At 37.4% G+C, this 14,905-nt stretch overlaps 1 protein-coding gene across 6 annotated transcripts in view; it reads left to right on the forward strand.

The window, feature by feature from the left end:
* The window catches only part of LOC149569359 (uncharacterized), a 141,914-nt gene that overhangs the window by 30,549 nt on the left and 96,460 nt on the right, over positions 1–14,905 (forward strand). For all 6 annotated transcript variants that reach the window (XR_016362738.1, XR_016362737.1, XM_089822066.1 and 3 more), the window contains exons 3-7: positions 326–714; positions 878–977; positions 1,080–1,157; positions 1,307–1,366; positions 1,474–1,578. Coding sequence is in view for 4 of the 6 variants with exons in the window: in XM_089822066.1 (XP_089678192.1) it covers positions 326–714; positions 878–977; positions 1,080–1,157; positions 1,307–1,366; positions 1,474–1,578 (732 nt within the window). In the remaining 2 variants the exon portion in view is untranslated. The remainder of the gene's footprint in view (positions 1–325; positions 715–877; positions 978–1,079; positions 1,158–1,306; positions 1,367–1,473; positions 1,579–14,905) is intronic.

Consider the following 14,905-nt stretch of genomic DNA (forward strand, 5'->3'; position numbering starts at 1 on the left):
ACCTTGTATCAGTGTTCGTCTAGAGTTTAACATGCTTGCTCCCTATGTTTTCTGCCCTTTGTCATTGCTTTTTTGAAGAGCATTGGTTGATTTATAGTTTGGCAAAGTCTGTATACAGTTCTTAAGACCAGAACAGATAGCAGTTGTCTTTTTCTTTCTGCATTAACTTTTTATCCATGTTTTTTATTACAATCTCCATTTGGTAAGACTGAAAGCTTATGACCTTCATTACATTTTTTTCCAAATTATGTTTCTTGGCCTTTCAACTTTATTTATGCAATTTTTTCTCCTTGAGACATTTCTTGAACCTGTAACCTATTGGCAGAAACAAGAACCTTCATCTTCAAGACAGCCTGAAGAGAATCCATTTCAAGCATCTCAGAAGGCAGGTATGCAGTCACCTCCCAAAAGGAATGCTGTGGAAGATTGTGGACATGTTCCTTCTTTGAATGGAGAAAGATCGCCCAGTAATGGATCACAACCTGATTTGCAAAGAACATTAGTTGTCCATCAGAATCTTTTACCTGAGTATAGCAGTCAGGCAACAACTCCTACTGCTGGCTTGCCAACAAGTCAAAATAATTCTGCAGGCAACGTGTTAAATTCAAATCCAAGAGGGTTGAATCAGGGGGTTATTGCTGGACAAGCTGCTGGTGATTATAGTACTTTTTCTCAACTTTCGTCACCATCTTCAAGATCAGTTTCTCCCAATAGGTATCTACATGTTGATATTTAACTTTGTAGTGTCTATTTTGAGCAATCTAATGTTATATGCTCTCCTAAGTAATGGTCATTTTATTGCTATACTTTTGCAGAGACTGTTAAGTAAGGTCAACACTAGGATTTTAAATTTATACAAGTTTTTCAAATATTATAGGTACCACAGAGAAGGCGATTCGGATTCTAGGGCTCCATTATCTGGTCAAGGCTTATTGCGATCACCTGAAATTACTAGTCAGAGCAACCTATGGAAGCAGGTACTGGTTTATATTCTAGACAATTGATGTAATTAGCATGGATAGTGAACTGTAGTTTGATGCCAATGGAATTTACAAATGTATCATATTTGTCTGAAGCAGGATTGGTTTCTAAGGGGCAGGGCGCAGGAGGAGGAGATTCTGCAACTTCGAAAACGTCTCGCAGATAATGCTATCAAGGCACGAGGAAGAGGAATTCAAACTGTAGTAGTTGCCTAAAAGCATGTAATTATTTGACCATGATAATGGATAGGTTGCATTAGAGAGGATGCACTTCACCAGGAAAATTGCACTGAATTGATTTTTACTTACTCATTTTTACAAAGCAGGAGCTAAAACTACACAATGAAAAGCATGTTCTGGAAAAGCGAATTGCTACAATGCGCATGGTTACTATACATCCTTACCTTTGCATACTTTTTTTATTCCTATTTAGTCTCTGTGTATGTAGGTTAGTTGTTGAGAGCAATGACTGATTGCCGGTATTGTCAGACAGGCATTTGATCAGCAACAACAGGATCTTGTGGATGCTGCATCAAAGGCACTCTCATATAGACATGATATCATGGAGGAAAATATTCGACTAACTTATGCTTTACAAGTAAGTTTGTGTATTAATTATTATATTAAAAGGTCAAATGTTTGTTTTTAGGTGAACTTCAATGTTTGAGGACAACTATGCTATTTAGTATGCATTCTGTACTAAGTTGTATTGTTTTTTGATAGGTAATGGGCTGAAGCCTAGATTATTGATAGAGGGCCACACCACCCTTACCCACTCACAATCAAGAAAGCAACAATATGGAGACCAAGAGAAAAAAAAATGCTTCACAAAAATTTTTATTATACTTGAAGATCCTTACAACACCCACAAGATGATATGACTTCTTCAACATAAGAGAAATCCTAAATAAGAGTCTTCACACCAAGAGCTTCACCAATAACTTCTACTTGAAGAGCTACACCTTTAGAGTTTTCACACCTTGAAGTCTTCACGCCTTCTAGCTTCTACTTCTCAAACTTCCCCCTTGAGCTTCATTAGAAATGCTCATATGCCTTGCTTAAATAGGCACTTACCACCCTATGCATGACTTATCCACAACCTTCTAGAATTCCTCCTACACAACATCCACAACCTTCTAAAACTTCCATAACCTTCTAGAATTACAACTAAGCACCACCATGTGGCCCAATTAGAAAATTACATTTCCTTTATGGATCACAACAAATATTAAATGCAAGATTTAAGAAACTTTCCACAAGCTTCTAAGATGCCACCTACACACCTCGATTAATGTAATGACAACTATTTTTTTAAATTTTTCTATTTATGCCACCTATGCACCTCGAAAATAAAAATCTTTTTTTCCTTTCTTTTCTCCTTTTTATTTTTTTATTATTAATTTTCGTCACTTTTCTCTCTCCTCCAGATTTTTTTTTTTTTTTTTTTTGCCTTTTTTTTTTTTTTTTTGTATTTTTAGTTTTTTTTTATTTTAGTTTTTTAAATTTTACATTCAACATGTCTCCCCTTTATTTTGGATGCAAGATGCTCCTGCATCAATTATTTATTATTATTATTTGTTGAAATTAATCATTACTATGTGTCAAGCTCGAGTACACTCGAAGCCAAGACCTCCGAGATGAGAGGTTCGCAATTTATGGTTGTGTTGCAGGCTTTAGCCTTACTAAGTTGTATTTTAAGTAGATGTATATGCTGGTATTATAGCACATACTTCTGTGTGATGTCTTTGTTTTAAAATTGAGATTAAGGCTGTCGTCCAATGCAAACCGGCTTTGTAAAATATTTCAACAGGTGCTGTTGAGATTTTTTAGGTGCATTTCATGAGCAGGTGGTCCTATGGGTTTATTGTAATGGGGAAGCTTAAGAGTTATGTATAAATTTTTAGAAAGTTCGTGATTTCATGTTTTTATTTCTGGAACAGCTAATTCTGAAAGTAGTTGAAAATAATTTTTTACCAATAGTTAATGCTAAGAATTGTAGATGGGTTGACAGGCAGCAAAAATGTCTCCTAAGCTGGTGGGGGAAAATTTTAAACCCTAAACTAAGGCTGAGGTTCCTTGGGGGGCGGAGCATGGGCTCTATTCTTGTGAAGTGGGAGGCCCTATGATAAATTTTTTTTTTTTTGCCGGGAGGGGGGGAGTTGGGGGGGTTAAAGGTTTATTTGGAACCTTTTCCTATGAAATAGGAGCTTTGGCTTTTTAACCCTCTCAATTTGAGCAGATGGAAATGGGGCAGGGCTGGAAATAGCTCCGCTAGCTTAGGGAATTTTTTGCCACATGTCAACAGTTGCTCATTATTTTGCCAGTAAAACTAAATGATAAATTTAAAATATTTCGCTGTTCTTCACTTTAAAATTCATGGGACCACTAACTTCCTTAAATTTAGGAGCCAAATTTCTTAAGATGAAACAAACTAAAAATTCATGAGACTGCTCATTATTAAATACTCCTAAAAATTTTCAGTGGTTACCCACTCTATTTTGAATGAAGCCCCCCTCCATGGGACCCCAGCCTAAGCCCTATCAATGTGACCAACCTATATAAAATTTTACATTTATTTAGGCCTTGATATATTATGTCAAGGTCACTAGAAATGTGGAAGCAATTTGTATTACAATAATAGATAAGTCGTCTATTATTAGTTAATGGTTATCTATTGTAAATATCTAATTAAGCTTTAGTTTTCTTTCATTTTTTGCTTTCTCTAGAATAGAATGTTTCTATTCTTTATGATCATTTCCTAAGGAAACATTGTCTCATTCTTTTGTATTAATTGACTGTCTAGCCTTTGTTAATAACAAGCAAGTATTTTACCAATTACTTCCGTAATATGGTATTAGAGATAATACTTAAATTTTTTCAGTGAATTTCTCCAAAAACCTGCCTATGGTTCTTTGCCTAGAAGAAATTCGCAGGTTTTGTTCTCTCCGAATCGCGATTTTGCAACTCACGACTGGACAACTACTTGCAAATCGTGATTTCTTGGTTGCCAACTCAAAATCGCGTATTTGTGACTGGTATCTGCAAATCGCGTCTGTGCAAATCACATTTTCTTCCTCCTGGTCGCGCGACTTATAACTACATTTCTGGGCGTGATTTCTTCTTCCAAAGCACCTGGTTTCTCCCTTTGTATGGTTGGCTTGCGTCTGCAATTGATAGGCATCATCCAAACATTGAAAAACCTGTGCATTTTTTATTGCAAACTCACAATTTGCAAACGGCTCGTGTTTTTTTTATTGAGGTCATGGGTAGCATTTTGGAGGGAGGAATCACAATTTGCAAACGGCTTGTGTTTTTTTCCTGAGGTCACGGGTAGCGTTTTGGAGGGAGGAATCACAATTTGTTTTCCCAAAATCTCATTGCAGACAAAACCGCCCCTATTTTGAACAAAATTGGACAATTTTTTTTTGCTTGCAACCACCATTTTTCTGCTCCATGGCCGTTGAGCTGGTTTTTTGCTCGAAACCCTAATTTTTGGGTTCGGAATTTTTTTTGATTTCAGATTCTTGGTGGGTTTTTCGAGAGATCAACTGGGTTGTTGTCTGTTTTTTCTTGGTGCCTCGATTTTTGAGCCAGTGGATCCAGAAAATGACAACATATTCCTTCTGGCTTTTTTGAGCTCTCTTCTCGGTCCCTCTCTGATTTTTTTGGGTCTTCCGTTTTTTTGCCTCCAAGAATGTGCCTTCATAGATTTTCACAGTTTTCATTGAAAAACGCGCTATGGCATCTCTGACAAACATTCTGCTCGAGCATAACTTCAAATTCAATGGTCGAAATTATGGCACTTGGAAGCAACGAATCATCGCAATTTTTATGAAGCGTCCAACTTCTCCGGGTCCTGATCAAGATACATGGGATTTGAATAATCGAGACGTAGTGATCCTTCTCAAATTATCCGTGGCTGATGATCAGCTTTTCTCAGATTCCATCCGACAAGATTGCTGCCGAGATGTGGACACATCTCAAAAGTCTTCATGAGACTTCTGACAGAAGCAGAGCCTTCTTTCTGAAGAACACTTTGTTTTCTATTGTCATGGATGAGTGCACCTCGCTCCAGGAACACCTGAATCAGATTTAGGAAATTCGTGATCAGTTACTTGCCATCGGTCGCAAGATGGAGGATGAGGATATTGTGGTTATCACTCTTCGGAGTTTACCAAAATCCTATGAGCATTTTGTCGAGACTCTCAGCATCACATCTTCTAGTGCTGATTTAAAGTTCACTGATCTCTGCACACTGTTGCTTACAGCAAGATCGATGGAAACAACAGTTCGGTAGCAGCTCTAGTTCCACCTCCACAAAGCAAGCCTTTGCTGTGAAATCCTTTCAGAAGGATAAAGGCAAGTTTCATCTGCCATCTCAGCAGAAGTCTTCTGCTCCAGCATCAGATGGTTCTCGAAAGAAGAACATTCAATGCAACTACTGCTGCAAGTTTGGACACATAAAGGTTGAATGTCGGAAACGCTTAGCTGCACAGTCTAAGCAATCAGGTTCGTAGCCCAAAGCAAACAGTGCAGAGCACACTGAGTAGGCATAATCTGCTTTTTATGCCTTCATGGCTAAAAGACCTGCAGATCATGTGAAGTCGTCTGTTTGGTACATTGATTCAGGTGCCTCTTGTCATTTCACTCACCGCAGAGACTGGTTTTCTGACTACCAGCCTTATTCAGATTTTGTTATTTTTGGTGGCGGAGAAGAGTACACGGTTGTCGGTAAAGGCAACATTCAGATTTAGTTTGTCGGGAGAAATTTCATATTCCTTGATGTGTACTACGTGCCAGGGATGGAACCAAATCTACTCTCAGTGAGTCAATTGCTACGACACTCTCCATACTTGGCCGTGACCTTCAGTTCACATCAATGCACCATCGCTGATCGGGCAACTAAGTCTATTGTTGCAGTGGGTCTTGAGGATCATGGTCTTTTTAGAGTTACTGATTCTGGTGATTCTTAGGACTTCGCTATGATTGCTCGGCGATCTTCTGTCAACACAATTTGGCATCAGCGAGATGGGCACTTAAATGTGCATTATCTCTCACAACTTGCTCCAGATGAGCTTGTTCTTGGCTTACTTGAGATTTAGACTCAAAAGCTTGGAGTTTGTGATGCATGCCAGGCTGGGAAGCAACATCGCACGTCTTTCACCTGTGGCGATTCATGGCGAGCTTCTCAGATACTTAAGCTTGTTAATGCCGATATTTGCGGCCCTATGGCCACTCCTGTTCTTGGGTCCAGGTATTTTTTGTTTTTCATTGATGATTTCAGTAGAAAAATGTGGGTGTACTTCCTTAAAATAAATTAGATGCATTTCTTGTATTTCAGAAGTTTAAACCTTTAGTTGAAAAAGAGTCTGGGAAATCTATTATTACTCTTAGATCAGACAATGGGGGGTAATTTTGTTCTAATGTTTTCTCTAGCTTTTTGGATACACATGGCATTAAACGCCAGTTAACCACACCCCACATGCTACAACAGAACAGTGTAGCTAAATGTTGGAATAGGACAATCATTGAGATGGCTCTTTCTATGCTTGAACACAGACATGTTCCAAAGTAGTTTTGGGCAGAAGTAGTTAACACTGCAGTTTATTTGTTGAACCGGTCACCCATAGTGGCGGTCAAATGTAATACTTCGAAAGAGGCTTGGTCAGGTTGCAAGCCCAGAATCAGTAATTGAAGGTTTTTGGCTCCCTTGCTTTTGTTTGGATCCCTAATGCTTCATGCACCAAGTTGGATGCCAAGAGTTAGTAACTGATGCTTGCTGGATATAGCAGTCTTCAAAAAGCCTACTCCCTGATCGATGTTGAGACATCTCGTCTCATCTACAGTTGAGATGTAGTCTTTGATGAGCAGCGAGGACCTTTCATGACTGTTTCTCCTGTGCTTGATCCAATAGACCAGCTTATGATGGCTCATGATTTGGGAGTTCGGCTTCCATTAGGTCCACCTGATGGGAGGGCTCCAGTAGCCCTTGTAGCTCCAGTTATTCCAGTGATGCCTATACAGACACCTCCAACTTCTCTTGTAGGATCACCTCGCTTTGTAGATGCTTCACTTGAGTTTGATCCAGATTCTTCTGATGAGGATCCTGTTAATAAAGCATCTCCTGGAACTAATGTTGGTCATTCTCCTATCCGGCCTAAGTGGTGGGCTAAGACACTTGCTGATCTTTGTGATGATGAGATCATTGATGGGAGAACTGCTTGGAAAAAGAGGAAAACTACAGATTTTGTTAACTTTGCTCTCATGGCCAACATTAACAGTATGTTTGAACCTCAAACATATTCCTAGGCTAAAGGAATTCCAGAGTGGAACAATGTCTGAACACCAGAGTTTGCTGAAGAACAACACTTGGGTCCTTTCTGATTTTCCACCAGGGAAGAAACCCATTGGCTGCAAATGGGTCCTCAAAATCAAATACAAATCAGATGGTACTTTGGATAAGTACAAAGCTCGTCTAGTGGTGAAGGGCTTTTCTCAGCGTCAGGGCATTGATTATGAGGAGACCTTTGCTCCTACTGCAAAGATGAGCACCATCAAATTAGTCCTAGCCATGGCAGCTTAGTTTGGTTGGAAGGTCCCTCAAATGGACGTCAAGAGTGCTTTCCTGAATGGTGATCTCCATGAAGAGGTCTACATGATGCAACCTCCTGGTTTCAAAGTTGCTAGTAAAGACCATCATGTTCTCAGATTGGTAAAAGCTCTCTATGGCTTGAAGCAGGCCCCTCGGGCATGGTACATAAAGATTGATAAGTACTTCAGTGATCAAGGCTTCAAGAGGAGTTCTTCAAACTCAAATCTATACATCAAGACTACTGACAGTGACATTATCCTTCTGGTTATTTATGTGGATGATCTGATTATCACTGGTAGTTCAACATCTTTGATTTAGGGAATCAAACAGAATTTATGCCAGTCTTTTGATATCACTGACCTTGGGCTCATGTATTATTGACTAGGTGTTGAAGTTTAGCAACAATCTTCGGGTATATTCATCTCTCAGTCCAAATACGCTAGGGCCTTGTTAGACAAATTCCGTATGCAGGATTGGAAACTTGCATCTACACCTATGGAGATAGGTCTCAAGTTATCAACAAAATCTGATTCTCCTTCTGTTGATGATACTACATACAGGCAACTAGTAGGCAGCCTCATCTACCTCTCTACTACTAGGCTTGATATCAACTTTGTAGTCAGCTATATTTCACGCTTTATGACAGCTCCTAAGGCTGATCATTGGATGGCAGCAAAGCATGTGATTCGTTATGTGAAGGGCATTTTAGATTATGGAGTTCTGTACTCTCGAATTTCTAATCCTAAACTCAGTGGGTTCACAGATTCAAATTGGGTAGGCTCTGGTGATGATAAAAAATCAACATCTGGATATGTGTTCAGTTTGGTTTCCGGTGCAGTCACATGGACTAGTAAGAAGCAGTAGGCATTTTCTCTCTCTTCTACAGAGGCTGAATATTAAGGGACTGTTAAGGCAGGATGTGAAGTTGTTTGGCTTCGTCGGATGCTTGGGGATATGTAGATGTCACCAGTAGGACTGACTACTCTGTTTGTTGACAACGAAGGCGTTATCAAGCTAGTACGAAATCCTGTCTTCCATGAACGAACCAAGCATGTGGATGTTCACTATCATTACATACGATAGTTGGTTGAAGACGAGACTATAGATTTGTAGTATGTTCCTACCATAGATCAGACTGCAGACATTCTCACCAAGCCTCTTGGTCGTGATAAGTTTGTCAAATTCAGAGGATAGGTTGGTGTGATAGATAGATTAACCATTAAGGGAGGGTATTACAATAATAGATAAGTTGTCTATTATTAGTTAATGGTTATCTATTGTAAATATCTAATTAAGCTTTAGTTTCCTTTCGTTTTTTGCTTTCTCCAAATAGAATGTTTCTATTCTTTACAATCGTTTCCTAAGGAAACATTGCCTCATTCTTTTGTATAAATTGATCGTCTAGTCTTTATTAATAACAAGCAAGTATTTTACCAATTACTTCCGTAATAATTTCAGTATGGGTAGGACAAGGATGATATGGTGGCAACTTTGGGAAATAGTGTACTGAATAACAACCTTCTTTCATTTTTACAATATCTTTGTTAAGAAAATAGAAAATAATAGAAACATGTATAATCATCAAACTTCTATAATAAAGGGGAAAGGCTAGAAAAGGTAAAAACCAAATCTAGGCAAATGGCAAAGAAGATGGGATCTTTAATGAATTATAATCATAGGCTATCCATTTCTCATTTTAAATGAAGCCCTTTGTTACTTCCCGAGTAATGTTGCTGAACCAATTAAGGCTTTGTGGAGGGATTTGCTAATGCAAAAGATAAGGAATGGTCAAGCATTAAAGTTGGAAGGAAATTTAGCCTTACACCAATTAAATTCTCGAAGATGTAGTAAACTTTGACTGCTAGCAAAAGGATCAAGGCAAGTAAAGATTTGGCGCTTGACATTCATGTAACTATTTTCTTACGTATCAAAAGAATTGGAAACATAGTAGTGGATATTATGAAAAGATAATGAATGTGTTATTAAACAAAGATCACAATTGTGTTGGTGTAATTGATGTCAAGAACACTACTAAGAAGATAAAAATGGTTGTAAAGAACATACCTGGATATGATTACAGACTGAATGCAACAAATGATTCACAAATCGGTCTGAAGACAACTGTGACTTTGTTCTGGCTATGACTTCCGTGTTCGATAAACGCAGATGTTAATATCAAAGTACCTTATATGACAAAGTAATCTCCAGTGAACAGGATTAAAGAAACAAATATCATATTTTGACAGCACATCATGTTCTGACAGCAGCAAACTATATCAAGGAACAGACATCGTGTTTTAACGATGACGCATATAATAGATTTCTTTGACAGTGTTGATCTTATTTTTATTATTGCCATCTACCCAAGTTTCAAACTGCGTGTATTTGTTGTCTGGAAGTATTAGAAACTGAAGATTATTGGGGTACCACCAGTAAATATGTGATCTGTATATTTGTTTATGGGTAATAGACAAAAACTGTTTTTTTGATGGCTCAATAATATTTACTTTGGTATTGGGTACACACTCAGGCAGGTCTTAATAAGAGACACATTCTGGTACATGCTGGAGATGACTCAGTGGTCAAAGGCAATTTGAAACTGCGTGTTCAATTGTCGTGATTTCTTTGTTACAACTACTGAAACACTTAACACAATTCTCAAAATTATAAGTTCAGTTTGGAAACTGTTTGTAACTGAAGTAAATTGGGCCTACATATACATTTGTGAAGTCATTGAAAATGTAGTGTGCAGAATGAAAATAAAAAGGATGTCAGTTGTATGTTTATAAATGAAAAAAAGGTATTAAACAATCCGAAGGAGGTATCATACACAGAGAAAGAAGTTTGTTACCGTAAAGTAACAGTTGGATGTTAAAGAAGAGTTTTGAAGAAAACACTGATTATACAGGTATATTTTCTGTTTAAATTTTGAAGTCATTGTAAAGACTGAGAAAAGTCATAAACAGTAAAATCTTCAGATTGATATATTAGAAGTCACAGAAAAGTCATAAGCAGTAAAATCGTCAGATTGATAAGTTCGAAGTCACAGAAATTAATTGAATTCAGATTGTGTAACTGAAGTTTTCAGGGTAAGACATTGTTTACATCTCTGGTATCTTCAGAATATACTTACATCTCTGGTATTTGCAGAATATAATTTGATCCTCAAAAGAAAAACATCTGTTATATATATATATATATATTTGTCTTAATTCACAGAAAGTTGTATCTTGGACTTTTCATTCTGCAAAGTTATTCAGAATTATGGTAAAGCAGTTACAGAATTGTTTGTTGAATCATGATTTCAGAATTGATGTAATTTGTTTCTTAAAACATCTGAAAGTTGTAAGTTGATATGAGTTTGACTTCAGAATGTTGTGAAAGAGTTGAGTATGGTGGAAGCTCTCTAAGTTGTAAGTAAAGAATAGGAGTTGAAGCCCTTAAACAGTGTACGCAATTCGGGTTCGAGGCTGGATTGGTACAGGAGATCCTAGCTGTGTAGTCTTTTGTAAGTGCTTTTGTGTTTGCTTTAATTGCTATATGAAGATCACAAAGTAAATCAATCAGAAGATTAAATTGGTTAAATATTTTGTACACTGCTAATTTGCCTCTCCCCACCGACCCCCTCTAGTGTTAAACTGGACTAGAAACTATAAACTGAACATATCAATGTATCCTGGGAAAGAAACCCTCTTCAATGAGGGAAACAACCCAGCCCCAACAAATAAATCTTTTATATTGAAGAAGTCATCATGATTACAATATATCAGAGCTACTGCTCTACGAACACAGGAATTATCATTCACTAAAATCACCTCTGATCCAGGCAGTTCGCAGATGTTGAAGAACACAACTATCTAATATTATCATCATCAAATCTGAGTGAGATGTTTAACCAAAACTGAGTTACCAAAAACGTAAATCTGAGATGCAGTTGATAAAAAATACAGAGGCCGTGCATTCAGATGCAGCAGTTCATAAGAAGCCGTATTTATGAAGGAAGCTCATCAATCGCAAAAATGAATATCTCTGGTAACGGTAAAACTGGAGATTATATATGTCTTGCTTCCGCTACCATCATCACTTAAGGAATGAATATTAACCTGAAGCGAGCGGTGACAGAGGAATAATCTTGCATGTTGACATCTGTTTCTTAATGTATCCGGTTGCCATATATGCAATAACTCTTTAATAAGCTTCCTCTTGGCAATAAGTAACCAAAATCCAAAAGGATAACTGTCACCAGCAAATATGCAGGACCCAGAAAGAAATAAGAGAGAGAATACAATGGAGTAATATAAAAGACCTGCCAGGATAAAATTAAATACAGAATTTCTCCAGAAATATGTTAGTGCATATTTGATATAAATTAGCCATTTCTGAATCATGGTATTCAGAATTTCATACAAGGCTAAAATATTTAACACTTCCTCTTAGCTAATATGAAATTTAGTAACTAGATTAGTATGCATTCATATGCTTAACATGGTAACACAATTATTTATAATCATGGAATAGCTCACATGAAAAATAATTTATTCATAACTAATAATCATGGAATTGCTCAACATGAAATTTTTTGTAAGACTCACAGCTAAGCCTTTACTCACGAACTCTTTCAACATGAATAGTCATGGAATCTCTCAACATGACATCCAACTCTCATCATGGAATTTCTCAATGTGATAACATCATGGACTCTCTCAACTTGATATTCACTATCGCATAGTGAAAGAGTTGTCATAGCTGATGTTACAATATTTATTAGTTCACACATCAAAAAATGGTAATAGATAAATCTTACATAACAAGACTCTGTTCCATTTAAGTCTTAAGATTTACCATACCTAGCTTATCTCTAAAATAATGAAACTTCACTTTAGACGATCATAATGGCTAACCTTAGACGATTTACCATTTACAAGTTATTAATCATAAACGATCATAACGGCTAAATGCCTTTTCAATTCCCAAGAATTCATGATAAATAATCAACTTACCAAAATAGCTTAAAAATATCATCATAACGGTTAATGAGCATTTCATCTTCATATGAAATTATAAAGATTAACCATCTTAACATTTCACATGATTGTAACAAATTTTAACTATCAACTGACTTTACATGAAACCTCAACGGCTATATAAACATTTTAAATTGGGTCAAAAATTGGGATGTAACAGTGCTCCTAGAAGAAAGACTTATAATTTTGAAAGGAATCTCTTTGGTTCGTTTAGAAGATTTAATCTATTTTGTTAAGATGTAACGAGTTTGGCCATACTCAAAGGTTTTGTAAGAATTATGGTGCAAGATCAGTCATTAAGGCTGAAACAAAGGGATGTCAAAGGTTGTTAAGGTATAGAAGAAGAAGAACCAAGTGGCTTTCCTTAAGGCTCTAGTTGTTTTAACTGCCCTTCTAGCTAAAAATGAGAAGGATATATGGTAAATTGATAGTGGCTGCTCCGGACAGTTTATAGGTGACTTAAGTAAGTTTCATTCCATAAAACAAATGAAGAGTGAAAAAGTAAGATTTGCTGTTAGTTCTTCTGCTGAAGTTGCTGTTATAGGTAATCTTTTGTTGAATAATGGTCAAATTGTTGTTGAATGTGCTCTATGTTAAAGGGCTAAAACATAATTTGTTAAGCGCGAGTCAACTATGTGATCAAGGGTATTATCTTGGATTTAATTTAAACTCTTGTATTATTAAAAAAGGGAAAGATGTCATAGCCAATGCAACTAGGGCAACTAACAATCTTTATCTTTTTCAGAACTCTAATGCTGAAACTTGTTTAAGTAGTATGGATGATGCTTGGCTTTGACACAAGCATCTTGAACACATGAATTTTGACAATTTGGTCAAGATCAGCAAGAAGGAAGCGATTAGAGACATGCCAAAGATTGAGAAATTGGCTGATATTGTTTGCAAAAATTGTCAAGAGGGGAATCAAACAAGAATTCCTTCAAACCGAAAGAGTATATCAGCGGCAAGCCACTTGAATTAGTCCACATGGAGCTTTGTGGACCAACAAGGATAGCAAGCCTTCAGGGTGAGAAATATTTTATGTTGTTGATTGATGATTATGCAAAACGACAAAAAAAGAGACAGTTATGTAGTTAACCGAGAAGAGAGCTTGGAAGAAGAAGATAGACAGATTTAGCTACTAGCACAAAAATGTGAAGACATTGCCTTAAGGTGTTCGTGTTGTAGGAGGCACACGAACAAGCACAAACTAAAAGAAGGGTAAACAACAAGCGCAATAGGTGGCTCCACCAGTGCATCTCACACGACAGAAGATTTCTTTCGAATGCTTGAATGGAGTCGAATGCAGGAAATGGTGGCAGGATAGTGCTGCGGACCATCTGGTGAAGAATAGCATTAGGAAGACACAAGTAGAGTGGGCAATACAAATGCTAGTTTTTTGCATTTGTGATTATGAGGGTTTTTTGAGATGACCCTACTATGAGGGCCTCTAAAGAACCAAACTGAAATTCGAGCCTAAAATGAAGTACTGTTGGCAAATTCCTTCCTTGAAGCTGGTTCAGGCTGGGTCGAAATGAGCCCCAGATTTGTTCCTATCTGTTCAAAGAAAATTGATCACTCTTCGATGCACATTCAACTGTAACTGGCTCCAATCCTGACCTGTGATTTATAAATCCTTGCCACAATTAATATCGTCCCCTGTAATACATGAGACACCCTTGGCAATTCAAACCTGCGATTTTTTAATGATTTTCCAGACTCCACGCAGGTGACGAAAATGGTTGCGGATGCTGAAGGGAATCGCCGAAACTATTAACAATGCAGACACTTCTCCGACACGGTCACATTCCTCTAATCTCTAATTCGAGTGCTTGCTGAAGAATGGATGGATTTGAAACTTTTTAACCTGCCCCCGATCTGCCCTTCTACAGTCTGCTCACACTGCCGGCTTAATGTGATATTTTAATATAAATTCAAACCTTCTATCGCAATGCCAAACCTGATGTGGATTGAGCCATCTGGGTTCAGGGAAGACCATGCAACAATTCACATGCAAATTCGACCAGGTATGGGAAATTAATGACCACAAATGTGCCTCTTCTCTAGTTCTGTAATAGTTAGTTCCTTTCTAACTGATCCTCCAATGATCAACAAACCACTAGATTTGGCCTTAGGCCACAGATCTCTGCCCAGGTGAAGTGATTGAATATCACCTCCAGTTTGCAATGATTCAGGTGATATTCCACACCCTCAAAATTGCTTCTCAATGGGAGTTTTCGTTCCCAAAGATAATATGAGAATTTGCAGATCAAATGACTACAAATTGCTCCAACCAGAATAGAAGTCGAATC

The sequence above is a fragment of the Cupressus sempervirens genome, chromosome 3 (assembly GCF_028749045.1).
Source record: "Cupressus sempervirens isolate cs-2001-9-10 chromosome 3, ASM2874904v1, whole genome shotgun sequence".
Lineage (NCBI taxonomy): Eukaryota > Viridiplantae > Streptophyta > Pinopsida > Cupressales > Cupressaceae > Cupressus > Cupressus sempervirens.